The following is a 27,780-nucleotide window of genomic DNA, read 5'->3' as shown; positions in this document are numbered from 1 at the left end:
ATTTTTACATCGAAACGTTGATAGCAAAGGATACAAAAACAAAAAAAGTTGTGATATGCGTTTGCAAATACCCGAGAATGTGCTCGAGACTCTTAGAATTATATTATTATTTACAAGTAATATTTATCTAAGGAAATAAGTATCGGTGATAAAGTAACAATGTTTTGCAAAGCTCAAAGTTTTAAAATTCCAATTCCAATAGCGTTAAATATACGAGTTGTATGAATGAAATATTACTCAAATACAAAAATATATATATATATCTCTGAATAAAAAGAGTTTATAAGATCCCTAAGTAATGTGTAACGAGTTTCTACAATCGGTATGTTGTTGAGATTCTAACTTTCACTTTTTTCGTTAGCAAGTCTCGATTGATCACTTGAAAAGTATATTTCATTGCAACAATTCATACGAGATTGTTATTTGAAAAAAAAAAAAAAAAAGATAAAGACAAAGATTCAACTTGACCATAGAGTTAACTATAATATATTGGTTCTCCAACATTTACTAATGAAAACGAGCTTTAACAAGTTTTTGGTGCCAAGCACTTAAAAAACAATTGCCTATACACATACATATATAATATATTTTAAACACTACGTGCATCATAGTATAACATTAACAAAGATCAAATCACTTTCACAGGACTTTAAAATCTTCGATCTACGAAAATCAATGTAATATATGTTAAACTTAATTATTTACGACAGTAGTGAGGTATTTCGGATTCACACTTTAGCAACGAAAAATCTTTAGTTTGCTTTCGTGTCTATTTGTTTTATTTTTTTTATTATTTTATTTTTTTTAAGTAAAGTAAAAAAAAAAAAAAAGAGAAGCATAAGTATGTAAAAATCTCTAAGTACCAAGAAAGTCATTATTTTAATATTCTTTTGTTTTTCCTTTTTACTTCAAACGATATTCAAAAATAGTCGTGCCAATGAATTTAGAGCATAAAAGACTCCTGCAAAATCTATAAAATCTAAAATACATCTACTAAAGTTTGCGTATACAGTCTCCAATGAAAAAAGTAACGCGAAATCATTTCAAGATTCACAGACGAGTTCTTCGTAAGATCCATCAGACGAATGTGACATTTTTCCTAACAATATAATATCTCCTATATTTTACTCTACGAGGTATACTTTGCGACGCACTGCCCCTATACTCCAATATATTAATTGTTATTTTTTTTTTTTTACATCACGCCACAACGTAATATACTTTCAACGAAGTTTGCAGGGATGTGGGAAGGGACAAAAAAATGTTAATTTTATGGTCACGTATGGCCCTACACTTGCAGTGCCAATTATTACACGTTCGGATACAACATCATTTCTCTCTATGTCCCCTATAATATTGTACACACACACACACACACACACACACACACACACACACACATATGATATAGGAACGAAGCAGCACGAGACTCCCTTCGCGCGCGTTTCAATTGACCTAACGTTGCCATAAATGCTCGTTAATAATAATAACATGCAATCCTGTATAGAAATGGAGAAAAAGAGGTGCAGCAACAGCAACAAGAACGAATTACGAAGAGACGTGATTGGCAAAGGCCGTCGCCGAGGTCAAGAGTCCCAGTCGTTGCTTCTGCTTTCGTTGCTCCGTCATCTGAATCACACGAAACCAAACGTATTTAATCACGGGCGTGTGTTGAAGTTGGACAATAGCGACTGCAGGGTGGTTACCTGATCGCGGAGGTCGCTCAGCTGCTGGGACAGGTGCTTGACGAGGCTCTGGGTCATCTCGAGCTGGGACTGGAGGCTCCTGAGCTCGACCTGCTCGCCCTCGCCCTCGTCCGCGGCCAGTGACTTGGCCCTCAGTCGCGGGAACCACTCGAGGTTGCGATCCTGATAAACACGCAAGTAAATATATACGGTTGTCGTGGCCTCCTTGATTATATACATATGTCCATATATAATACATCTTATACGTATACCTTGACCATCATGTAGACGTAGGACTCGGGCCCGGTGAACTCGGTCGGGTCCTTCACCTTCACCAGGACTATGAAGTACAGGTAATGCCACATGTTGTGCTCGTGCTTGATGTGCTCCTCGAACGAGACGGTCTTGTTGTCGAAGGCCGAGCGATTCAGGCCGCAAATGAAGCACGTGTTCTTGAGGATCAGCTCCTTTTGCTGCTTCTCGGACCTCAGATCGGCGAACGTGTCGATGATCACGCCGAAAATCAGGTTCAGCACGATGATTATCACGATGAAGAAGAACAACAGGTCGTAGACCACCCTTGCCACGAACAGCGGCTCCTGGAACACGTGTATTCCACGACACATGTTACGTACACGTATACGTAGTGAGAGTGGAATATTTATGAACAATTGTGTGCGTGTGCCCACCGTGCTTGAGGGTGCTCGGAGGATGTCTCCGATGCCACCGCCGTTTCGCAGTCCTTGGTTCAGGGTCGTTATGATGCACATGATCAGGGAGTCGCAGGCTCGCTCTTTCAGTTCCCCCCCGACGTTGACGACCTCGGCGCTTGGCACGAACGCTGGCTCGGCTGAAATACGTATCGTCACATTACAATCCGCGCGATTTCATAATGGTTTTTTCCTCGAAAGCATCATCGTTATAACTCACTGCTCTTCTGGGCAAACTTTGATATTGTCTCAGTGATGTCGCAGCTACTCGCAGACTCGCCCTCTTTCCGGCAACTACCCGAGACGTCGTCCGAGTTGGCTGCCCAAGAGAAGCCCAAGTAAAAAACATCATTCATTTCGATTCGGCTTTCATACATATAATGTAAGTGATGATGATGATGAAAAAAAAAAATAAAAATAAAAAAATAAAAACACTCACACGTAATGTCCTCGTCGATGCTCAGCAAAAAGTCGTCCTTGAAGAACAGGTAGCCGATGAGCGAGAACATGTACACCAAAATGAGCGCTAGAACCGCGGTCAGTATGATTGATCGTCCGTTCCTCGTGACGGATCTGATGACGTTCAGCAGAGTCTCTTCCCGGTACACCACGTCGAAGAGCTACGAACGGGCGATGGAAGAGATTATAAACTCCAACTGGCGTATATTTGAAAAAAAAAAAAAAAGAAAAAAGGGCGACTCACAAGAACCGAAAAGAAGAACGGATGCATGCATATGCCGAGGACGCAGAATATCAAGTACAAAACGTGGTAGAGCAGCTCGAAATTCGTGACGATTTGGTCCATGCTTTTGGTGAGGGTGCCCTGATTGCCGATTATACTGATGAGATGTATGACTTTGAAAACTACGGTCAACAGCCCGAGGAGGTACAACGTGGGCTCGGGCCCGGCCGAGAAGATGAGCCGCAGTATCGAGCTGAGCACCAGCATTCGCGCCGAGCCGTGCTGGCCGAGGCACATGAACGACCCTCCCGACGCCATGATGACGATCCACAGGAACACGGAGAAGTGAAAGTTCAGAGCTGAAATTAAGGAAAATGACGTGTGTCTTAACATTGAGAACCGATTTCTGTATCAACGATGCTTACGTGGCACGCGATCGGTAAAGGGATAGAAAATGGCGACGATTATGTTGATGAGGACCGCGCAGTTGAACAGTATGTTGCTCCAAGTGGACATGTAACTGCTGACCCAAAACAGCATGGGCTGACCTGCGCAGAGGAACAATTGATCGTTAGCGTATATGGACATGTATTGTTCTTGGGATCGGGTGGTTCCAAAGAAAGGCCGGACCTCGGAGCTTCTTCTGCCACTTCATCTCGTTGAACATGTCCTCCGTCCGCTCGAAGAAATCCGAGACCTTCGAGCCCTGATCGTCCCTCTCGGCGGTGTGGTAGACCCGCACCTTCGTGTCGTGCGTGATGAGCTCGCAAATCTCGGGTATCGGGAAGACGATCTGCTCCAAGGTCCGGTCGTTCCTCACGATCTGCAACATTTGACACGTCATTGTCGTCGAGCCGCGCGGGCCATTGATGGCTTTGGGCCTCGTCGCGGTCGATGATACCTCGATCTGCGCGGTGTGCGAGGCGTAGTACTGCAGGGCCTTGTATATCTTGGGGTCGACGGCGCTCTGCTCGGGCTTGAGCATGGCCGCGAGCTCCTTGTTGTGCTGGGCGAGCTGGTGGCACAGGATGTAGATGTTGTGGCCGACCTCTTTGGGTGAGACCCCCTCGTCACCGTCGGCAGACGAGTCGTCGGGATCGGCAGCGCCGTCCTCGTCGAGGGACTCCTGGTGGAAGGCCGTGCACGCGACGTCGACCAGCTGCTTCGGGTTCATGTTGTACATGATCCTCTCGGCGTTCTCGCTGTCGCCGCGGCTCTCCATGATGGCCAGGAGGAGCTTGCTCGCGTTGTTCTTGAGCTCGAGCACGAGGTCCATCCTCGTTTTGCCAAGTGGATTGATGTCGTTGAGGATGAGGGCGGTTATGATGTCGAGGCCGTTAGACTCGTGGGTGGCTATGCAATTTTGGTTGTCGTGGCAGGGACCCTGGCAGTACTCGGTCAGGGTCTCCAGGGTCTGGTTGATCAGGGCGACGTTGTACTCGTTTATGTAGAGCCCGAGGAGGCCCAGACCGCCGGTCGTCGAGCCGCATATCACGTCCAGGAACATCAGCGTCTCCGACACCAGATTGTAGTTTGTCTTGTTGTTCTGGTTGCGGAGGAAGTTCTACACCGCGGTGCCAAAAAGTACCATCAGCGACACAAACAACACATATATTAGGTATGCCATTTTTCTCATATTGGAAAAACATCACTTGACGTTGGGTAGACAATGTGACAGATTATACCTGCAGCTCCCTGTTGTGGTTCTCGCATAGGAGCTGGAGGAACCGCAGGATGGGCTGCATCACGAGGATCTTGGAGTTGAGTTGGCTCTCGTCCCTCTCGCTGGCGGTCCGGTGTTTTTCGGCGAGGGCGTCCTCCAGGGCCGAGTTGACGAGGGCACCGCCACCGCAGGACAACTCCTCCCCGGAGGTCAAGTGTCTCACCGAAGCGTACGCCTGGGCAGTCGAGGCCGTGGCTGCATTCAGCTCCTCCTTGAGCTCCTCCGTCAGGACGATGCCGTTGGCCTTGCCTACGCGTACAGAGAGAAATTGATGAGTAACGACTATTACAATGCGCCATCACGATGACCAAGAGTTTTATACCCGAGGCTCGCTTCTTTGACAATTTCTCGAGTTCCTTTCCCTGCTCCTTGTCCTCGTGGGCCTTGGCTGCAATGTCCGACGTGTTGACCGTCACCGTGGCCTTGATTTCTTGCTGAGAGTCTCGCATTTTATCGTAAAACACCTGCAAATACATCCCCATCACGTACTTGACTGCAACTCGGGTGGAAGATAATTAATTATATGTGTACACGTATGGTGAGAGCTCACCTTGAAGAACGACTGGCTCATGTCGCCGCCCATCAACTTGGCGATCATGCTCTTCTGGATGATGGGGTTGCCACCCTCGAGCAGGGCGATTCCCAGCTCTATCACCTCGACGAATATACTCGGGGAGTGCACGCTTCTGATGACCAGCTCGACGACGAGATCCGAGGCGCCTTCGCGGTCCAGGTGGCTTTGGACCTCGTGTAGCGTTCGACCGGCTCGGCTGAGCAATTTTGCTGTTGCCGGAAGGACATAAATTAAAAAAATGCTCTCTCGATCGGTAATTTCACCGTATTATAATTGTTGGGGAGGATGTTGGTTTTTACCTCCAGGTCCGTGGGTCACGGGTGTCGTGCAAGGCGTCCCGATGTCCACTCGGCGAAGAAAGTCGTGTCCGAAGTAGCGAGCCAGTAAATTGCTGCGTAATGCATCGCCCTGTAAAACCATTTTTTTTCGTCTCACAATGTGTTTTCGAGCACCTCTACTCTTAGGGATATACCATTACACGGGGAGAGAGAGAGAGAGAGGATTGATTTTACGCAGCCTCAATAGGGTGCCATTTTTTGGTGCGTTGGGTATTTTCTAGCAAAATCGAAAATGCGATTCGACGTTTTCTACAAGGGATTCGCTCGTACGAGGTGATTGTAATTACAGTGGGAGTTATTTTTAAGACAAAAAAAAAAAAATGCTGTGTAATACAAAAAAAATCGAGCTGTGTGTGTAAAAATACGTTTTAAAACCATACATGGCTATTTTATAAAAATTATGGATACAATTGTACAATATTTGTGTATTGGTACATCGTTATTTACGTTTTTCATGGTAATATTAAATTTGATTGATTCAAAATTTTACGGATATATGTATAAAATGTGAAATACTTAAAAATGCATACTACCGCAAACTTACAAACATACAGAAAAATATATTATTTAGCGAAACCTTAAGATACATGCGTCTTGAAACTACTTAAGACTTTGTAAAAAGTATATATGAAAGAATCAAATGTGGTCATGGATATGATTTCATGGAAATATTTTCGTGAGAAAAGATCATACCGATCGTTTAAATGGCAATTTGTTCGCAAACGATTTTTAGCGATTTTTCAAGATATCATATCGTATGACTTTTCGCACAAAAACACACCAACTCAATGGCGCATATGATAACAATGAGCTTATAATACGTGTATTCCATAAAGCAAAAAAAAAAAAAATGGTCGTTCACAGCAGCGGCAAAGCGAAAAATCGACGTGCACATAGTACGCAAGTATAATTGAACATACCAAAGGTATATATGTATAAATATAAAGGAAAAAAATCTGTAAAATACAGTGCATCCATGTCAGTCTTCGAAAAAATAATGTCGGGAAGATATCGAAACAAATAACAAGTGTGTGGGCGTATCCTCGATCGGAGAGTCAGAAACACACACAGAGACGAGATCGACCACAATACGATGAACATATACGTAAGGGGGAGGAATTTGACACACTCTTGGAGTAGAAAAAGAAAAGAAAAAAAAAAAAAAAAAATAGGGACAGCAATCCAGTCATGTGTGTACATATATATACATATGGAAAAGGGGGAAAAAAATGAGAGATTATGATACAGAGAGAGGAGGAGAAAAAAAACCAGAGATAGAGACAAAAGGTGGTATAGTCGTGCCTCTTGCTTATTGTTACTGAGCGGACGGTCTTTCGAGCCTTTCGGCGGCCTACTATCGGACGGAAGCTCTCTAGCTTGCGGTACTTTGATCGCGCCGTCGTTTACCCGCTTCTGGCGCTCCAGCTCCGCGTCCGTCAGGTGGTGGTGGTGGTGGTGGTGATAAACGACCTCGTCTTCGTCACCTCCTCCTTGTTTCGCGGACCTCGTTGGCACGTCAACTTCGCCAGGCGGAAACTGGTCCGTTGTCTCAGTCGAGGGTGACGAAGGCGTCGGCGGCGGGGGTGGTGGTACCACCTCCGCGTCGGCCGGAACCGATGGCTTGTTATCCTCCGTCTCCGGGAGGGCAGCATGAAAACACTTTTACATCTATAGGTCTACCGCGCCCCACCCCTTACATACTCTGTTTCAGGGGACAAGGGCTGACGTGTGCGTGGGAACGCATTGGTTTTTCCATGGCCTCCTTTTAACTACATATTTCGTCCAACGAACGCAAGTGAAAACGGTAACTAAATATATATACTATCATCTCGGCCAAAAGTGAAAAAAAAAAAAAAAAACCGATCCAGAATTCTCTAGGCGAATATGCGGCCTATGCGGCGTGATGATGTATATGACGATAAGGACGAGCATTCAGTTTCGTGTGTCCTTCCTCTAGTAAATTACACACACACAGTCACACACAGACACAAATAAAATAGTGCCAGCTGATGAAGCCTTTTTTTTTCAATCGTATACAAAATTGAAGCAACACATCGAGTTCAGGAAAACTGAATACTCCTGTACGTGTATCATATTCTACAGCTGAAGGTGTGCGATTATGCGCATAGCCGCCCCCTACCCCCCTGGCAGTATATGGGCTTGCTTTGGGCCCATTGATCGTGATACCGTAAAAAAGTAACTGGCCGCAAAGTTAATGGCGCAATCGGCTCAACTTGTTCATGCACCATCGACAGCTGAACACTTGATTGTGCGGGCACATAGGGGATACCGACCTTTTCGCCGTACTCCGGATCAATGGCCATCATCTCGCGCAGGGTCCTCAGTACCTTGACGCACAGCTTCTCCTCCTTCTCCTCGAGCAATTTTTCCGTGTGTTTTATCAGCCTGGAAACACACATTTGGTGTTTTATCTCAATTGGGAAAGACAGTAAAAATGCACGTGGAAGAGCGCGCGTGTATACCGTCGTATAAAACCGCCGTTCTCGCAGCGTTTCCGTGCCTCCGTTGCCACGGGGAAGAGCAACTCCGGCCTGTAGAGTATGTCGACCAGCAGGGACAGCTCCGACTGGACCAGCGGCTTCAGCTGCTCCTCCAGCAGCGACACTATGTCCTGCAGGCCTTCGATGATGCTGCGGTCCAGCCGCACCACCTGGTCGAAAGGACGAAACATACATATATATATATATACGTACGTGTCAGGGAGGGGGAGGGAATAAGAGTACATTTTTTTTTGTCACCTGGCCCTGGTTGCGCTCGATTTTCGGCTGTTTGGACGCCTGCAGCCACTTGCTCGTCTGCCGGCTGAGCATCGCTGCCTTGTTGAACATGGACGCTACCTGGCTGTCGAGGTCCGTGGGAATGGCGATGCTCCTGCTCTTGGCTATTGGTTTTTAAGGATTAATGATCAGGCTTTTGTTTTCTTCTTCTTCTTCTTTTCTCGTATACTTACCGACATCCGAGAGTGTCCGGATGCAGTTTTCAACGTTGAACCTCTGGTTGGAGTTCAGCCACGTGCACTGGGACACCTTGAACGCGGCGTGAAGCAGCTGGACGAATATCGGTTGTCTCGTCTGTCGGAGAAAGTTAACTTACAATTGATTGGACTTTGTTGACAATCATCACTTTGTTTTGCGATTAATGTTATCTTTTCGGTGCATAGCGAACATCAATATGCCAATTCTACGGATTGTATGAAGAAAAAAAAAGGTACCATTTGTACGTACACAGCGTGTAGCGATGGAAAAAAAAAAAAAAAAAAAAAAAAAAAAAAAAAAAAAAGATTTTTTTGTTTAATTCGTGCGCATCAACTACGGAAAATATGCAGTTCATAGTGACTATATATACTTACGTAGTCATAGATATAATTGTCATTACGGTCGTGAGTCTTCGTGTTCCAATAGAGCCTGGCTTCGTGCAGGTGTTTCTATCGAAACCCCAACACCAAACAGTGCGCGCGGTAAAATATATCGGTATACGTATATCGTACCATGGATTTTACGGAGCCAACCGGTAAGTAGCATAGTAGTAGTAGCATTGGAGTGGAAGCGGTGGTGGTCGGAGGAATAAAGTTAACGCCAAATAGACACATGCCAAAAACACACATATACACACGTATATATTTATATAAACATCATGCAACTATATTTACATAATAGTATAGGCATATTCATTCGCATTAACAAAGCATATCGTATGCATATCGTTATTGTTTCTTTTTTTTATCCTTTTTTTTCGTGTCATCTCAGCTATGATTTTTTTTTTTCTTTTTTTTTTCAGCACCATTATTTTGGTTATTTCAAAGCTCACCATTAAGCAATTTATTTATTTACGCTTCGTTAACGAACGTTTTTTTTTTTTTTTTTTTAATAAATTTAAAACTACTTTCATGCAAAGCAACAATAGATCATCTATTCTCTCTCGGTGTGTGTGTGTGTGTGTGTGTGTGTGTGTGTGTGTGTATAAAATACTTTTTTGTCACAGAATTCATACAAATATGTCTGGTTTTGAAGACGAGAGATAAAAAAAAATGTTCAGCTGTGCGGTATACGTAGGTGCAAAAATAACGGATCGACACAGAAAAATAAATCAACTAAAATATAAATGTACACCGAATCACAATATGCTGGTTTGTGCAATCACATTATAAAATTCAAAACCGTTGCTCAACTATTGTCCAAACGAATCAACGTATTGTTCTATTGTCTATGGTGCTAAATAAAATGTATATGATTTCTCTTTTAATGAAAAAATTACCTCCAGCATGACGTACTTGGATCGCAAAGCAAGGCAAAAAAAAAACACAAATTGATTTTCATTTTTGGATAAACATAAAATGATAAAGTAAAACATGTATTAAGCCGATTTAAATTGAAAATTTTTATCAATATCCACAAACTTCGATTAGGAAATACGAGTCGATCCTATGAAAAATCAAGAAAGATACGTATATCATACCAAAAAAAAAAAAAAAAAAAAAAAACACCAGTTAATAGAGCACAACAAGTATGCATATTATAGTTTAGTAAAAATTTGGATGTATAGATTAATCAAACTGTAAAAGACAATAAGTATACAACTACGAAACAGTCGTATAATGTACATAAACGAGCATCGATGACGCATTATTATTATTATTCATGATATAAAATAGTAAATTGACTCAAGAGCCTATATAAGATTCGTAAGAAAAGGAATACCTGGACAGTGGTGCTCTGATCGGAGAACGGGCTGCTGAAGAAGGTCGTGATGATGTTCATGAGGCAGTTGGTCACGTAATTCTGAAGGGCCGTGTCGGCGTGTTGCCGATCGTGGGTCGCCGTTGCGATAAGTCCCATGTCGACGATGAACGATCTCTCGAATAGCGACCACATGTGGTTCGACGTGTAAATCTCCTTCATCTCGACCTCCGTGTCTATGTAGCAGTGATTCAAAAAGTTGATGTACGCCTCCTTTACCTCTGGTATGCAGTCCTGGTGGGACACCATGGCCACTATGTCATCCAGCGGCAACAGGCTGTGGCACTTTATCTCGGTGTTTACGTTCTTGCCCATGGTGCAGCAGGCCAGTAGCTTCACCAACTCCACGTGGTACCTGCAACGAAACATTACTTGTTGTACGTCCAAACAATAATGAAGAGAAATAAGAAAAAAAAAAAAAAAAAAAAAAAAAGAATACCTACTTGAGCGGGCTACTCTCGTTCATTCGGTGTCTCTCGGATCTCATCATCTCGACGAATTGGTTGAACGACGCCCTGTCGTTGTAAAACACCAACACGTCCTCTCCCGCTTGAACGAGCTGTGCATAAAAAAATAAACCAACATTCAATACACAACGTACAATATATAATATTCGACATTGTGCGTGGTTCACCTCCTGCATGACCATCTCCTGGCACTTCCTGATGAACTGGTTCTCCGCCTTGACGATGGTCTGCAGGAACTTGAGGTACTGCACGTGCTTGCCGTGCGTCTCGATGCAGTGGACAAAATGCTGTATGACCTTGGGATTGACCTCGTTGCAGAGGGTCAAATTGTCCTGGAAGATGCTGCACACGGTCTGGGCCTCCCGGATCCCTGGGGTGAGAAACAGGTCCAGCTGCTTGTTCAGGAGCATTTGGTTTTGCTGGTTGCCGAGGCAAAAGTTCTGCAGAAAGTCGTGGGCCAGCCTCATCAGTTCGATCATCCGCACGTCCTCTTTGGCGTCGAAGGGCACCTGCAGCAGATCGAGCACTATCGTGTGGACGCCAACGTTGCGCAAGAGCCGTTGCTCGTGCTTGCGCGGCGCCGTTACACCCCCGCTCTGGACCACGCACAGCTTGTTCATGCGGATGAGGATACGCTGGATCTTCCGGTACTCCTCGGCTTGCTCGGCGTGAAGGGGAGGCCCCACGTCCAAGTCTATGGCCGAGCCCTTCTTCTCCATCGACGACAACTGAGGTGGCAGCTTCCTCGGACTCGTCCGCCCACCCTCGTCCTCCTGATTGCCGCTGGCCACCCCTGCCTTATTGCTACTCTGCTGCTTATTGCTGCTGCTGTTGTTATTGGCATTGGTCTTCTTTTTGTTGGCGTGCTCCTCGCTGGCCTTGGACTTGTACACCCAGAGCTCAGACTTTTCCACCGACTGGCGCAATACGTCCAGGTCAGCTTTGATCTGCTTGTACGACTCGACGTCGTTGTCCGACACCAGGAGCTGGACTTGCTTGAAGGCCTGTAGAACCTCCTGCCGCTGGCTAAAGTGCCGGAATAGGAGGTGCAGGGCTCCAGAGACCAGTGGAGGGTAGTCGTGCATCGCCAGGTGGAGGAGGACCCGCAGGAACGTCCGGCCACCCAGGCCGTCTAGGTCCAAGGCCGCGCACTCCTCACTGATGACACGTGTACAATTTATACATCCACATATATATAATATATTTATACAATTGATGATCATTCGGTTACCTGCTGCCGAATATGCCCTCGGCTTGGACGCCGATCGCCTCGAGGTCGATGCCCTTCTGGTCGAGGTTCAGGTCTCCGGAGGCTTTCTCGGTCTCGTCGAATTCCTTCTTGAATATGCACAACAGGCAGGATATCCTGTAGTCAAGCCGCACATCGAGGATGAACTGCAGTATCTCGATGATCTTGAGCTTTGTGTCCATTACGAGGGGATACTCCTTTTTCGCGGTGACTGCCGATTTTGGGCCCGGTGATGACGTGCCGGCTATCACTTGGCCGGCCGGTCCCAGGGTCAGGTTAGTCATTACCGATCCCATCTCTCCGATGCACCGGAGAACTCCACCCTCGGCTGGATGTGGGAGAGTTTAATTTTTTTTTTTTTTTTTTTAATTTATAATTTAACATTTTTTATATCGATTGCAGAACAACGAGTACACGCATTTTATTTACAGGGCTTTACCTGTGCTTTCCGATTCCATAGTTTCGGCTGAGCGATAGGTTTTTAAAAACAGTTAAAAATGAACAAAAAGAGATTAAATTGTATATATATGTACATGTTGTAGCATGGGCGGAATATTTACAGTATTTTTGCAATGTAAAAATATAAAATTCCCGAATTTTATATGTACATGTACGTGTAATTTGTAGTAGGAATCGTATACTAACAATCGATGTCTCCAGTCGGGACTTTTCCGTCGGAGACTTCGGTGTCGGAAACGCAGTCCAAAATATTGAGCAGCGTTTTAGTCAGCCTCAACAGATCGCTGAAGCTGTAAAATCCAAAGTAGATCAGATCCCGGGCCAACTTGACGACCTGCAATCATCGGAGAAAAACAAAAAATCGGTATACGCTCCATACACCTATATACATTAGTGGTTGAGGGGAAACAAAAAAAAGAGTGCGCACCTCGAAGGTAAGCTTGTTTTGCTCCTGATCGGCAAACGACCACATCTTTGCTACCACGTTGCACAGGTAATCCTCCACGAACATAATGGTGGAACTGAATCTCGCCCTGACCGCTTCCTTGCTCTGGTCTGGCATTTTATTGGTGTCGTAGCTGAACGAAAAGAAAGAAAAAAAAAAAAAAAGTAAGTCACATATTATTTCGTTGGTCCAAGTTTTCCATCGACACTTACTCGTTGATGCTCATCTTCGAGGGTATTTCCGACCAGAGTCTCGCGTACTTGACCGGCGTCACTTGCTCCTGCGGGTCCCTGTCCACGTGCAGGTGCAGCATCAATCTGCAAAATGACGCGCGCAGCTCGTACGGCACGGTTTCGTCCTCCATGCACCTGTAATAATCGACATTGAACCGGTAGCAATTAAAACTTGTGTTACAAAAAAAAAGAAAAAAAATAAAAAAGAAATGTCTCACTTCAAAATCAAGTCAATGTCCAAATGCGGGGACAAGTTGTTGAGGGCCAAGTACTGCCGATTGAGGCACATGTTGCTAAACAAGTTCAACTGGTGCCTGTAGTAATCCAATATCGAAGCATCCTCGATGTTCTCTAGCTTGGCCCCCCTCGACAATTCGCTCAGGGACATGGATCGCTGGAAAAAGAAAAAAACAGATTTTTTTATTTCTGTTGTAAGTATGTATTCGTCGTCTCAGAACTCACCCGTCCGTCGTTCCAAACGAGAAAAACCTCGAGTTCCTCGATGATGGTGATGTGCGGCTCCTCGTCGTTCTCGGGTCTGTCGTCGTCGTCCTCCACCTCCACCTGCGTCTTCATCATTCTGCAGAGACAAGCACAGTAAATGAAAATTTCACTCGTCCACTGTTTAACCGTCAAGAAAGGAAGAAAGAGAGAAAAAAAGAACACTCCCAACTCACTTGGTCTCAATCAGTATGTCCTTGTTCTTCTCGCTGAGGACGCTCTTGCAGATGAGCTCCTGCGTGACGGCGATCGCCTTCTTGTTCGATATGCAAAGATCGGACAGATAGTCGAGGAACCTCGACTCCCAGGTGTGCATGTTCTTCCTGACGAGGCCGACGAAGGTCTCGATCTCCGCCGCCGTGATGTGCTTCTCGAGCAACTTCCTGTTGTTGTGCAGCAGAGCCGTTATCGTGTCCTCGGCCAGTATGTCGTAGCCGATCTGCTTTTGCATGAAGGCAAAGTGCTTTGCTATGTACTCCTGAAAAAAAAAAAAAAACAGAGCAAGATAAAACAATCGATTGTGCACCACACATTGTGGAAGTACGAAACCAAACCAAGACCCACCTGGTTCTTCCTGTAGTCTTGCTGGGACAGCCTGAGGATGCGATAGCACAGCCGGAACATGTTCTTGTAGGGCGCGTGTCGGGGATCGCTGAGCTCCTCGATCCTGAGAAAAGGCCCCTCGCCAGCCACCGACTCCAGAAAGGGCGCCTGCAAGATCTTGAACAACTGGCTGAGGATGTACTGTTCCCTGAGCAGCTTCTGCCGATCGCGGACCGGATTGGTGACCACGAGCTCGAGGGCCTCCGACTTGTTCTGCTCGTTCTCGAGACCGGCTATGAAGTAGACGATGTCCTGGAGCAAATTGATCACGGCCCGTCTCTCGTTGTGCGATATCGTGCCGCCCTCGAGTTTCCCGCTTATCGACTCGAGGACCTTGCACGCGTCGTTGGCAAAATCGAGATCCCGCACCTCGACCGGGGACACGGATCTCAGGGCAAAGGCCTCCTTGTCCTCTTTGCTAGTCGCGCAGCCGACCTTCGACATGACCGGCTTCTCGTCGTCCTTGTCTATCGGCACGCTCGTCGAGTGGACCCACGTGTTGGTGCAGATGTGATGGAGCCTCACGAACGAGGACTGCGGCACGAGGCTGTCGCCCCGCGTCAGGGTCGTCGGGTCGAGCTCGAACAGGGAGCTGATCTCGTTGCTGTGGGGCACCGAGACCAAACGGTACACCGGACCTGGAGCTTCTGTGCACGTGTTACGTATACATTACGGTTGCAACGGATATACGTGTATGTATGTATGTATTTCGGCTCACCTCGTTTGTTGCCCTTGGCCGTTTCGACGGGCTCGTCGTTGTCGATCTCCGCGGCCAAGTACTGCCCCGTCGCCAAGTGCTTGAACCGGAACAGCGAGTTCCAGTGGCCGGCCCCTCCGCGACACGGGTCGTGCTGCACCACCTAAAGTCCCAACACACGTAACATGTGGACATATTGCGGATCCTCGAAGTGGGTTTATAATCAATAGTATATAATTATGTACGTACCTCGACCTCCCAGAGGGCCTTGCTGCTCGTGGCCGCGGTTGCACTGGTTCTGCCCGTAGTCCGGAGAAAGACGTGCTGTTTCTTCTTGTACTCGTCCATGGTGAGGAATTTCTCCTGCTCGGCGTGAAACAGCCTGACGACGTCGCCACCCTTGAGTATCTCCTCCTGGTTTTCCCTGTGCTCCATGAAGAGGGTGACCTTCCAGGAGGTGAAGGCACTGGCGACGTTGACCTCCTTGCAGCCGGGATTGTCGCCGAGTTCGTAGTTCGCGGCGACGTGGAGGCCCTGCCGGCCGGCGTTTACCGGCTCGAGGATGACCTTGTCGCCAACGACGACGCTGTCACCGTCGCTCCGCAACTTGTAAAACGGCATTATGTACAGCCAGCTGCCCTCGTTGCCGTTGGCGTCCAGGTACACGCGCATCGCGTTCTTCTCCAGCAGGGCGGGCAGCCGCTTGTTCACCGTCAGGTACTTGTTGGATTTCAGGTGCAACAGCTGGAAAAATTTAATATCTATATTACATGTGTGTGTGGCTTGTACAACGATCTTTTCTCTTTTTTTTCTTTTTTTTTTCTCCCGAGTTGATTATATACGCGAAGGATGGAAAATGAAAAATAAATACTTTTTGCCGTGATTCATGAACGTTTGTGCAATAGCACCATAGGAGAAGAGTATATATACGTATCGGTTCATTCAAAAAGTCGATGCAACAGTTAATTTTCATTAGCCGAAATTATAGTGTAAAATTAAAAAGTAATGCATCGAGACGGGATGGTCCAAGCTCGCGTGTTCTTGGCTCAAGTTCAGAACGATCGTTTTATTATTATTCGTCTGGCGGCTTTTTCAACTTTATCCGCTTTACTTTTTTTCAAGAGTTCGGAGCTTTCTTGGCTTTTTCGTGTACCCTCGTACTCGTGGCACTTGGTTTTTTTTTTTTTTTTGTATCTTGTTGCAGGTCAACGAGCTCGAGATAATCTCATCGGGCCCCCGCTGATTTACGCGGGATTGAGAGCTTTCGAGCTTTTTTTTTTCATTTCAGCTTTTATTTCAAGACATGCTATTATACATTATGAAAAACGTTTTTATTTAACGAGTACGAAAGCCGTGGAAACAACAACTTTCATTTGGGAAATAAAAATATATACGTCACCTGTACTACGTTGCCGTAGGAAACGATGGTGCCCAGGAGCTTTTTGTTCTCCGTGTCGTTCTGCTTCTTTTCGATCTCTGCGGCATGCTGTGAATAAATAAATACATGCATTCTTCAATAAATTACAATAAATCAAGAAGTCCTGTGATTACATTCAATTTTTTGATTTATTTGAATTTCAGATGAATACAATTAAATTAATTTCATTCGTTGGAAACATCGATGTATACAGTTGGTATTGTGATTGGTAAATTGTGTTTGGTAAAAAAAAAAAAAAAAAAAAAAAAAAAAAAAAAAAAAAAAAAACAAAAACAAAAACATAATAAACGTACGTGTAGCCGTTTGAGCAGTACGGCATCGGTGGTCGAGCTTCCGCTTTGCTTCGCGGCTTTCCAGAACTGCTTCTGGGCCGAGTACCGGTTCATGGGACATATTTTGAACAGACAATCTGTAAACTCATCGTCATTTTAATGCTTCACTGTTGTAACATTAATAATATTATTAATAACAATGGTCATAAATATCACCAACCGCGAAATTTCTTTGGAGGGTTGGTCAAGTCGCCTGCCTCCGGACTGACGACGCATCGGTCATCGACCAATCTGTAATTGATAATAATGACTGTCATCGAGATGTCATTGCATAAATATAATATATTCTCTACTCATCGAAAAATCGTGTTTGATTATTTTAAATCTTTGTAAGTATATGACTTTGTGTGGTACGTGCATTTAAATCTTCCCCCTCAACTTCGATTAAAGCGCCCCGCGAATCGCGGCGATTCATGTCGCCGCCGCGTGTGCAATATATGTGATTGCTCAAAAACAGCCATCTGTCTCCCACGGTGGCCCGCGATCTGGCAAGTGTTTTTTACATTGTGTCTGATTGTGTCTGGTGTGCTTCGTTCGCGACAATCGCCAAGTGCGAGAAACATTTGTTGTTTCAACTTTTGACCATTCTGGTCCTTCCACTCTTCTCTTTCCTTCGAAACAAACCGCCTAACCTCAATTCGGAGTGTCAAAATCTGTCAAGTGTAAATATAAAGTGAATTCCCCCCCGTGGGTGGCAATGGCGTCTTACGAGAAGCCAGTGGTGAAAGAAAAAAAGTCAGACAAGTCACGGAGCATCGTAAGTTTCCTTTGTCAACATTAATTTGCCATGATAAATATACACATATATTCAGAGTCTTGTTTCGTTACTCCATAACCTCTCTCGATCAACAGTCTCTCTTTTTCATTCTTTTAGTTGCCAGCTTACGGACTAAGGTGCACTCTACAGGGACACCAAAAGTCCGTGTCGTCCGTCAAATTCAGTCCCGATGGCCTCTGGCTGGCTAGCTCCTGTAAGTATATAACTTTGTTCCCAAAAGTGTGTATACAAGTCAGCGGTGAGTGCAAATTTTAGTGATTTCTAGCTGCGGACAAGACAATCATACTTTGGAGGGTCAGTAATTTTAACCGGTACAGAACCCTTACCGGACATACCCAGGGTATATCTGATATCGCTTGGCCCTCTTATAGCTCTGAACAGGAGAAGAAACAAGAAAAGAAACGATCCAGCCGCATACTAGTTTCTGCTTCGGATGATTGCACTTTGAAAATATGGGATATCACGGACGTACGTTGTTTCACCCTCTCTGGCAGGCGTATCGATATTTCATATAAAACAACGTTATTTGTTTATTTTCAGGGAACATGCTTGAAAACGTTGGTAGGTCACACAAATTATGTGCTGTGTTGCAATTTTAGTCACGATGGAATGCGAGTTGCATCTGGATCGGTAAGTTATTTCAGTGATCTTTAATCTTTGACATTTTAGTTGGGTGTGTATTCAACGAATGTAAACTTGCAGTTTGATGAAACCATAAAAATCTGGAATGTGACAACAGGACAGTGCATACAAACTCTTCAAGGCCACACAGATCTCATTAGTGCAGTAGATTTTCATAGGATGGGGAAATATTTGGTATCTGGCAGTTACGATGGCAGAATGTAAGTTGAGCAAATACATGTCAGAACGGTTGTAACATTAAATCATAATACGACATTTTCACAATTTAAATGACAGATTGTTATGGGAGTTGGAAAGTGGAACGCACACAAGATTGACGATTTTTGATAATAACAAACCAGAGTCTGAAACAGGACTATTCAGTTACGAGCCACCTTCCGTGACTTTTGTCAGATATTCACCTAACGGAAAATATGTCTTGGCTGCTTCAGCAGAAAGCAAATTGCGCTTGTGGGAAATTGAAAATCACAGAGTTTTGAAAGAATATGGAGGCCACAAGCACAACAATTATTGTATTTTTGCCAATTTCTCTGTTACTGGGGGAAAGGTGAGTGAGCAATTGTTGATAACTTGTATATCTTGAATACAAGCACACATTAATTTTTTTTTGTTTTTATTAGTGGATTGTAAGTGGCTCGGAAGATCGATGTGTATACGTTTGGAATTTGCAGAGCAAAGAATTAGTTCAAAAATTAACTGGACATAAAGGTTTGTTATTGTTTGAAAAAATTTACATCCCATTTCTTTTTCTCAAAATTACAAGACAACTGTTTTATTGCAGATGTAGTACTTTGCACAGACTGTCATCCAACTAGAAATATGATTGCATCTGGAGCTTTGGACCGAGACAGAACAATTAAAATATGGATAAGTGACACATGAGTACTCCTAACTTTTTACTGTATAGAAAACTTATCGATTTCTTTAAATTGAAGCTCATTATTTTTAAGTCAATCAACTATAGGCAAGAGATCATCTAACTTCATCATTAGCTTTATTAAAATGGCGCATCTACTTTTATACCGATTTGTTTTTATAAAATGCATTTAAAACAAAACAAAAAAATAAATACATATATTTTTTGATAATGTAGTTGTAAAATCGTCCAGCATGAGTCAATTAATTTTAAAAACACATAAGTACAAATAAAAAAATCAGGTAAATTATCGCATTGCGTCCACAAGTACAAAGTCTTAAGAATGCAACTGTATGTAAAAATCGTACTCTATACACGCTCAACTGTACACGACGATCGGCGGAATGGTAAATAAAAAGATGCTGATTAAATGAAAGCACGAGATAGCATCATTTCATCCTTGACCCGTCTCAGTGCCTCATTTACATATCGAGCTAAAAGGTTCTCCGAATTTTCACTCGTACAGGCTGTACCCGCATATACATATATTACATATGCCTCTCTCCTGTATCCGTGCACCGCTGGATCAATAATTAGACGCGCGTGCACTTGGCGCTCGAGAAACTCGAAGATGGATGTGCCTTGACGGAATCTTGGCGCGAGCGCTCGACTTAATAGAACGAACACGTGCTTCTAATGATACATATATAGGAACTGCTTGTGGTGGTCCCTCAACGCATTCGTCAGATTTCATCCGAGCAGAACTACTTATTCGGTTCCCGGTGCCATCTGTCAAATCGGTAGTTTCCACCGTACATTGTTAAACTTGGTAAAAAAATAAAATAAAAGGAAAAGTAACGAGAAAAAAAAATACCGCAGAGTATTAGTCATGTTAACGGAGGAGTCCAAAAATAAATTTTGGAATGACGCACACTTGGATGATATCAAAAACGTAACGAGACTTCCGGAAACGAAAAAGCGGCAAACATAGTAGTCGTATACGTGCGATTGGGGGTCTGCAGCATATCGACATTGCGAGCCCATTCAAAATAATCCAGAGGCACGTTACGTGTACTTGTTTTGCAGGGCAAGTGGGGGGAAAAAATAAGCCACCCACGCCAACACCCGGTGCAAGCTCGCTGCAAGCTCTGTGGCCCGTCGTCGAGTTGAAGGCGGTGCTGGTCGATAATCGAGGTGGAACGCACAGATATGCGGGTGTATACTGCAGCTGAACCTTTTTTTTGGCCCTGTAGCCATCTGGTGCACGTGGCTGAGGCCGACCTTTTATGGATCGTTCACCCGATGGTGGTGGTGGTGATCTCTCGAATCTTAGCAGCTGCGAGTTCAAGGTTTTGTTTGGCACCTCGTTGGAACGCTTGGATAGTGCGAGCACGCATCGAGTCGAATTGGATCTGGGTCAGCGATAGTTTTTTTTTTTTTTTTTTTTTTTTTTTTTTCCGAGAGGGCCGAGAGGAGAGCGATGTACGGCTTGACTCTTTTGGGATTTCGGGTGAGCGTCGCTGTTGCGTTGAAAATATTTCCGAGGGGTTTTGCTAACTAACACGCATAATTTCAACAACTTTTTTTTCCTCTCGAGCTTACTTGTGTAAATTCTTTGGAGGAACAATAGTTTTGCAACGACTCAACACGCATTCCAACGTTGAATCAAACACTTTTATTGGCCTTGACAACATGGAAAATATAATACTGCGCTCAACGATCCCAAAAAAAATGGTAATAATTTTGCGCGTATGATGAACTCGATTGCAACATAACAATATTCATACATTGACGCGTATGGGGTACTACGCGCTATTCTTGTGATTGTACATATTAATGCAACGATGCACAAGTAGGTATACTGCACGGGTTGAATTCAATCCAGTTTGCGGGTGTCATATTCGCGTAACATACACACACACACGCTGTGTATACTTTATATAAGACATATCTCATTACTCATATTACTTCCTGCATGGACATAACGTAATAACAATAACAATAAAATGAGAAGAAAAAAGTAGCACTTCTAAAATACGAACATGTATTTTTTAATAAACATTTATATATATATATATATTTCCTCATTCCTCTTGGTGACTGTAAAGTAAAGTGAAATTTCACGAATGTGCAAAAGTCACGGTCAAAAGCTCAAGCTCAAAAAAAAAATAAAAATCTGGTCTAGTGGACAACAATTGTTCCCTTGTCTGCGTCCAATAGGTGCGTGTAGGCGCTGTCTAAATCCTGGAAAGCCGCTTAAAGCTTGTAGATCTAATGGATGGAAAAAAAAAAAAAAGAAAAAAGAAAAGTAAAGTCGGCAAAGAGAGAGCTTTAAAAGTGTACACGTATGCGACAGCTTCGCTCGGAAACAACGGCATTGGAGGGAAAAATTATATTTAAGAAAAAGAAGAAAAAAAGTCGACAACGCACGTGGGCCATTTTATTTTTTGTTTCGGGACGCGCGCACTTTATTCATGATTTGTCGGCGCGTGAACTATTATTTAGATAGGATCAACGAATTATTAGTGCGCCCGTCAGCTGTAGATATACTATATGTGCACAGATAACAAAAAAAGTATGGATTTTTCCCAAATCACACCTTGTTGGCTCTGCTTCGTTTTTTTTCATTATTTTATCTACTTTTATTATCAGTTTCAATGGACGCTCGTACGAGTAATTAACCCGAAATTTCTACATCGTTGTGAATATCGTCACTCCCAGCGTTGGGTGGGAGGAAATTTCGTAACTCGCTTTTACCGGTTGCAAAACGCGTCTGAGGATTACTTTGTTTGTTTCCTCGCCTTTGGAAACTAGCGCTGATGTTTGTTTGTTTTTTGTTTTTCTTCCTTCAATCGCAATAATAATATCCTTCTGGCGCTGCATTCAGCCTCGGTGGAGCGAATCAAAGCTCACCCGAATCCGTGACTATAAAACCCCGGAGCGCGCGAGTTCTCCTGTTTTCCTTTCTTTGATCGAGCGAGTCGAGTCCCGTACACTTGCGAAAATTAATCCGGCATCCATTTTTGGTTTTATCATTATACAGTCTTTGGAGACTGTTTTTTTTTTCTAGGGGGAAAATGGTAAGTCTGTTTTACAGGCACGCGAAATCGAGTCACAATAATTTAGGGGTTTTCCGGAAAACAAGATTGTTTATATTTTATTCGGTCCAACCAAGCACGCGTGATTTTTCAAAAAGCTTGACAAAGACAAATGGGCCATCGAGTTGACAAAGACCCGATGACATCCGTAAAGTCCCGCAGTGCACCCCCTCACTTTCAAACATGTGGTGTACATGTACTGGTCTATGAACTAGTTATTGTTTGCGCGGCAAATTATTGCATAGAAATCAGTATTTCCCACCGTTAAGCCCTAGCCGCTTGATACCGCGAAATTATGTGGTACAAGATGTTGGAAGGATAGCGAAGGTCCCGCATATACCTATAATATAAAATATATATATGCTATACACACGTATAAAAGGTAAATATGGATCGTTCGCATCTCCGCGCGTCAGAGGGGATGCGGGTGGGGTGGGACCTTGACCCTTTAAACTTTACCCGGGACAGGAGGCAGAAGCTCTTGGCTCCCTGGACCCCTACATTTCGAGGCATATATATCTGCCGGGAGAAAGTTACGTAATCCAACTTTTGTTTTTTTCAATCGTTGGATGGGGGGTATTTTCGTAAGGATGAAAATCTTGTCTGGTTCGTATGGTTATTTTATAATTTTTTAAACAGTACCGAACAATGTTTATCATTTCTACGGTTCGATGAAAAAGCAAGCGTTTAAGAATAAATGAATCACCGTTTCGAAAACTATACATTCTCTCGGCTGAGTCGGCAACTTTTTTTTACCATTACCATTTTATAACGATTTATCATGGATTATGAGTTAAATTTAAAAAAAACAAATACCATACATCCATCGTGTCTATAACAAGGTAGGCAGCAAAGCGTACCTATATTTAGATGGTTCTCGCGTTTTCGGAAATAGAGCGGAAGGAAACTGATGGCGGTACGAGCTTGCGCTAAACCGTCAACTGTACACCCTATGTACTTATGTTGTACTTGGGAGGGAAATTTATCACGCCTGTAAGTACGTCCACGTGATGTATACCTAACGGTATTTGTATACTCCTCGCGGTGACATTGACCCATCTTCCCTTGGATACGATTTAAACTTTGCCCATCTCCAGGTGTCTTCGACTCATCTATCACTGGACATTGTTAATTTACTCCTTTTTTCCATCCCTAAAAGCAATTTTTGAAAAACTGGGAAACTAGAGCTTTTTCAAGAGCACCTCAGTAGCTGTGTGTTAAATAATAAAATAAGGAGGCAATTCAAGATAAAATGGGCACAGCGTATTAGTTATATTAAGTAGTACCAAAATCGTGAGATTGAAAATTTTATAAAAATAGCGGTATAATAATATTAAAAAAAAAAGAAAATCGCTTAATTATCAAGGAAAAATCAAAAATACAAGAGCACAGGTGACGCTGAGAGAAAACAACCACAATACTTGCGGTGTATGAAACTAGCAGACCCCGGAACTTTTACTACTGTACATATGCGTAGATTGAACGTTATGTACTTGCGTGTCAGTCAAACTGGAGCACGCTAAAAGTGCTAGATTAAAATTTTACTGTGGTGGTGTCGTGGGGCGCGCGTGTGCGTATGTAATTTGTATATACGCGCGTATGGGTCTCCGCCAATGTAAATTATTCAATCACGCTGCTGATGGCCTGGCACAAATATACGCTAGAAAATTTTGCCAACGAGCAAGTGATTTCGTTGCGTTTCGCCATTCCGTTGTACCACGCGTGCGGTGGAAAAAAATATAATTAATAATGATCGCGTTGCAATTGATTCGAATTTATGGTGTGGTGGTACATATTTTTTCGTTGGGGCAGACATTATTATTAAGTATTCATCGTTTTGAAACGACGGTTACCAGATCACGATGATGATGGTACTTGTGACTTTTTTTGTGGGTCGAGTATGAGAGTGCTTCAAACGCGTGTATTGTATAGCTGGGAGTGCGAAATAATTTTTTTTTCTCCTTGATGCCCCCCCCCCCCCATCTGGTCCAAAATTAACCCAGAGTATGGCTACGGGGGAAAAACCCTGCATATGAACCGGGAACGAATTCTAGCCGGAAAATAACTTGGAAAAATTTTCAATAAGTATATGTACGGGTATACCCAATCGAAGCTTGATTTCTGCGAAACAGAATGTAATATTTCGCTTGAGAAAAAAAAAAAAAAAAAAAAAAAACAACAACAGCAAGAAAAAATACTCGTGTAAATCTTTTTGATGGATCGGATCGATATTACCGATCTTCGCGGGGCTAGACAACTAAAGCCGAGTGAAAGCCATAAAACATATGCAAATCGAAAACAACGATCGCGGTATTTGGCATCTGTGCAAACACTCGTCTTAGCTCCTTATCTGCGCGAGTCGTAAAACTTAATCCCCCAAACGCACTTCAAAGTCGAGAGCCTTAGATGCGCGAGCTAACGAGCGAGGAAACAAATGTTTGCTCTGTGCAAAATTACTTTCGCGCGTAACTATTCGCGAACTTTTCCAAAATTAAATTTGGGTATCAATACTAAAATTCAAAAAAAAAAAAAAAAAAAAAGATCAGCAACACAAAAGGGGAGCGGTAAAAAAATGTGTGGAGAGAAGAGATCGGTCATAAGCGAATCGCCGAGTAAGCAATTAGAGCCCGTGCCGATATAGGCTGTAGCTTCAGAGAGAGCCAATTAACGGACGTGAGCGAGTGTACGTCTCGAGAGCGAAGGAGATGAAATCGCAGAGACAAGACGCGAAAGCGACGTGATTGCGGCGTCAACTCCCACATGGCGCGTTACTTCAGGTAATAGGGAGTTCCGCCAACGAGTTTGAAGATAATACCGGTACAGGTATATAAGAGGTGAAATCGAGTACTTTGTTTTTTTTTTTTTTTTTTTTTTTTTCTATGACTGATCGTTTGACGATCGGTAGACGAGAAGAGAGGGATGAAAGATAATTGAAGGTGATGAGTAAGTAATATATAGATCAGGACATACGGTGGAAATAATGGCAGATTTTTTTATACTTTTAAGGCACGATGGGAACTTTATTGTTGGGTCGATGAGAGTGTATTCAAACCTCTCAAGGAGCTCAATATTTCTTAACGGTAGAAAACTTGGTTGTTTAGTAGGTACCATGGAAAAAACACGCCAATGAAAATTCCAAACAAAATGTTAAAAAAAAAAAAAAAAAAAAAAAAAATTACGCTTAGTACTTTGTTGCATTATGCCGCGCTTTTTATTTTTTAATGATTCTGTCCGATCGCATAATATCTCATACACTTGTCCACTTGGGTAAACTCTGTTTGATGTGATGATTATATATACGTACAATGATGTATGTGCATGCAAATTGTACGTATATACATTTGTGTCAAACGGTACTCATTTTTACACTTCACGGCTTGTTTCACGACACGCGAAGATCAGAGAGATAAGGCAAAACAAGCATGTATTATAAGGTATTCAACTGTAAATGTAATTGTACACCCCAAAGTGATCCAACAGAGTAAAACCAAAACACGCCAATCAGACGAGATCGAATCAAGATTTCGTACTTGTTTTTGTTTTATCTTGTAAAAGAAACGCAACCAGCTCCCGGCGAATCACGCGAACGCGTAATGTAGAATGCCTTTACACGCGTGTCATATATCCAGATTCGTATCTGTACCGTAGCATGTGTGTACAATCAAGCCCTTGAACTTTGAGGGGACAAGGGTGTTTCGCGTATGCAAAATGCGAAGGAAAGAAAATACAAAAATATACACGCGGACAACGAAGAAGAAGAAAAAAAAGCGAAAAAGTTGTCGCGCGATGCAAATAAAAGGGATGAGAGCGTACAAGGGAGGGGGGAAAAATGCTGCGCAACGATACGTAATGGAAGGTTCGCGTGAACACGTACGTGCGAGATCTGAAAATAAACTCGCATGGCCTGCGACACAGCTGGTATATATATATATATGTGTGTGGGATGTATACTTTGCGCTGTCGAGCGTTAATGAGGAGATGAATTACGTGAAAGCGGCACGACGAGCGCTAGGATAAGTAAAATGTGTCGAGGGTAACGGGAAACAAAGGGAGCGTGGCTGACCGGGGGATGATACCGTTCGGGTCCAAAAGATGCTTATATTATACGAGTGTATATTCGTAAGGGTTCAACGATCGAAAAGAGAAAAATGTACAAGAGTGGGGGGTGTGATTTTATCTTTTTCGGAACGTTGGACGAGAAAAGCCCGGATCAACTCCCGTGGGGTATTAAGACGAGCCACGGGACTAATTTATAAAAATAATTTCTTTTTTTTTCCAATCCACAGCAGCTCGAGGTGTGTGATAATTTCTACTCGCTGGTCAGAGGAGAGGTAGATATTTTTATGTTTAAGGCCGAGCACGCGCTTACACGTAGGTATATTAATAAAATTCCCGTGTGCCGTAGTCATCGTCGTTGTTGTTGTTGTTGATGCTGTATTGCACGTGTCATCTTTACACCAAGTCTGTCTCACGCGCGTCCAATAAAGCGAGAAGGATGCAAGTGCATGCACTTATGGATCAGCCTAGCTAAGGTTTATTAATACAACGGAACGCATGGCCTTTCCTTTGTAATATACCCACAGTAAGTATACGATGCAGTTGATGCAAGTGCACTTTTTTCATCTGTATATAGGCTTACAGAGGATTTTCTTTTTTCTTTTTTTTTCTTTTTTTTTTTTTTTTTTTTTTTTTTTTTTTTTTTTCTTTTTTGCGGCATATGATTTAGGAACAACATTTCTTTTTTTGCTCCCTTGGCTTTTATTAAGTAAAAATAGCAGGGAAGCAAGAGTACACGCTAATCGGGCACTCCCGCGCGATTAAAGTGATTAGCCGCCTTTTTTTACCACCCGAACAACTTGGGTATGCCCATCTAATTAAGTGATTCGTTGTACCTACTCGCATGTATATTATATATACCAGCGACATTTTAACATGTATCTAATCACTTTGCAACTCGACGCGTGTAGGCGCTCGTAGAGAGAGAGAGAGGCTGTAGCATATTTTTTTAATTAAAAATAATAGAGTCCAGCCTTGAAGAGGTATAAAAATGAAACACGCAGCCTTTTTGGAGCTCGGAAAAAAATCCCACTTTCGTGATGACGGTAAAACGCGACAGGAGCACCTATAGGGTGGGCACTAACTAAACTCGCGAGCAAAATTTTAACGAAAAAAAAAAAAAAAAAAAAAAAAAAAAAAAAAAAAAAAAAAGCTAGCCCACCCGTAGAAAAAAGTCACATGCGTATAGGCATTGTTCCAAGAGACAAGAAAAAAGGGGGACTTACCCGAGCGTCGACAGGAAGCCCGAAGCGTTGCCCTCGGCGTACAGGCTGACTATGTCGCCGAGATGGAGAAAACTCGCCGATCCCAGGATCTCACCCATCGCGCCGCTGGTGGTGTTGTTGTCTCTGTTGACGCTGTGGTTTTCGCAACCGTAGCCTCCGTATAGCCCACAGGAAAGGGCCTACCCGATGGAGCGTCGTTTCAGATCGCTCATGGCTAAACCCCTTCTCGAC

General features: G+C 43.6%; 2 protein-coding genes across 2 annotated transcripts; one reads left to right on the top strand and one right to left on the bottom strand.

Annotated features, from left to right (window-relative positions):
• Positions 1-1,484: 1,484 nt before the first annotated feature.
• On the bottom strand, positions 1,485-27,780 carry LOC106647580 (Inositol 1,4,5,-trisphosphate receptor). The gene is given in 37 exon segments (XM_089588693.1): positions 1,485-1,629; positions 1,707-1,868; positions 1,958-2,284; positions 2,375-2,513; positions 2,612-2,714; positions 2,835-3,015; positions 3,099-3,436; positions 3,503-3,627; positions 3,695-3,900; positions 3,979-4,641; positions 4,763-5,049; positions 5,123-5,264; positions 5,351-5,583; positions 5,674-5,782; positions 8,007-8,118; positions 8,196-8,467; positions 8,469-8,614; positions 8,684-8,804; positions 9,083-9,157; positions 10,431-10,824; positions 10,913-11,028; positions 11,104-12,094; positions 12,168-12,513; positions 12,625-12,651; positions 12,831-12,978; positions 13,072-13,222; positions 13,302-13,457; positions 13,541-13,716; positions 13,785-13,902; positions 14,000-14,301; positions 14,388-15,070; positions 15,145-15,286; positions 15,373-15,867; positions 16,523-16,609; positions 16,855-16,970; positions 17,054-17,124; positions 27,550-27,780. Coding segments are annotated over 37 exon segments (8,439 nt in total). The 5' UTR covers positions 27,648-27,780; the 3' UTR covers positions 1,485-1,548.
• On the top strand, positions 17,339-19,590 carry LOC106647582 (WD repeat-containing protein wdr-5.2). Its single transcript, XM_014364041.2, has 8 exons — positions 17,339-17,650; positions 17,768-17,864; positions 17,937-18,139; positions 18,212-18,301; positions 18,374-18,513; positions 18,590-18,860; positions 18,934-19,021; positions 19,095-19,590. The coding sequence occupies exons 1-8, from the start codon at positions 17,591-17,593 to the stop codon at positions 19,193-19,195; spliced, it is 1,050 nt and encodes a 349-aa protein (XP_014219527.2). The 5' UTR covers positions 17,339-17,590; the 3' UTR covers positions 19,196-19,590.

The sequence above is a fragment of the Copidosoma floridanum genome, unplaced genomic scaffold (assembly GCF_036245765.1).
Source record: "Copidosoma floridanum isolate Cflo_tuat_1 unplaced genomic scaffold, Cflo_Japanese_pri ptg000007l, whole genome shotgun sequence".
Taxonomy (NCBI): Eukaryota; Metazoa; Arthropoda; class Insecta; order Hymenoptera; family Encyrtidae; genus Copidosoma; species Copidosoma floridanum.
Note: the sequence above shows the minus strand (reverse complement) of the source record. Positions and strands in the feature narration are given on the sequence as shown.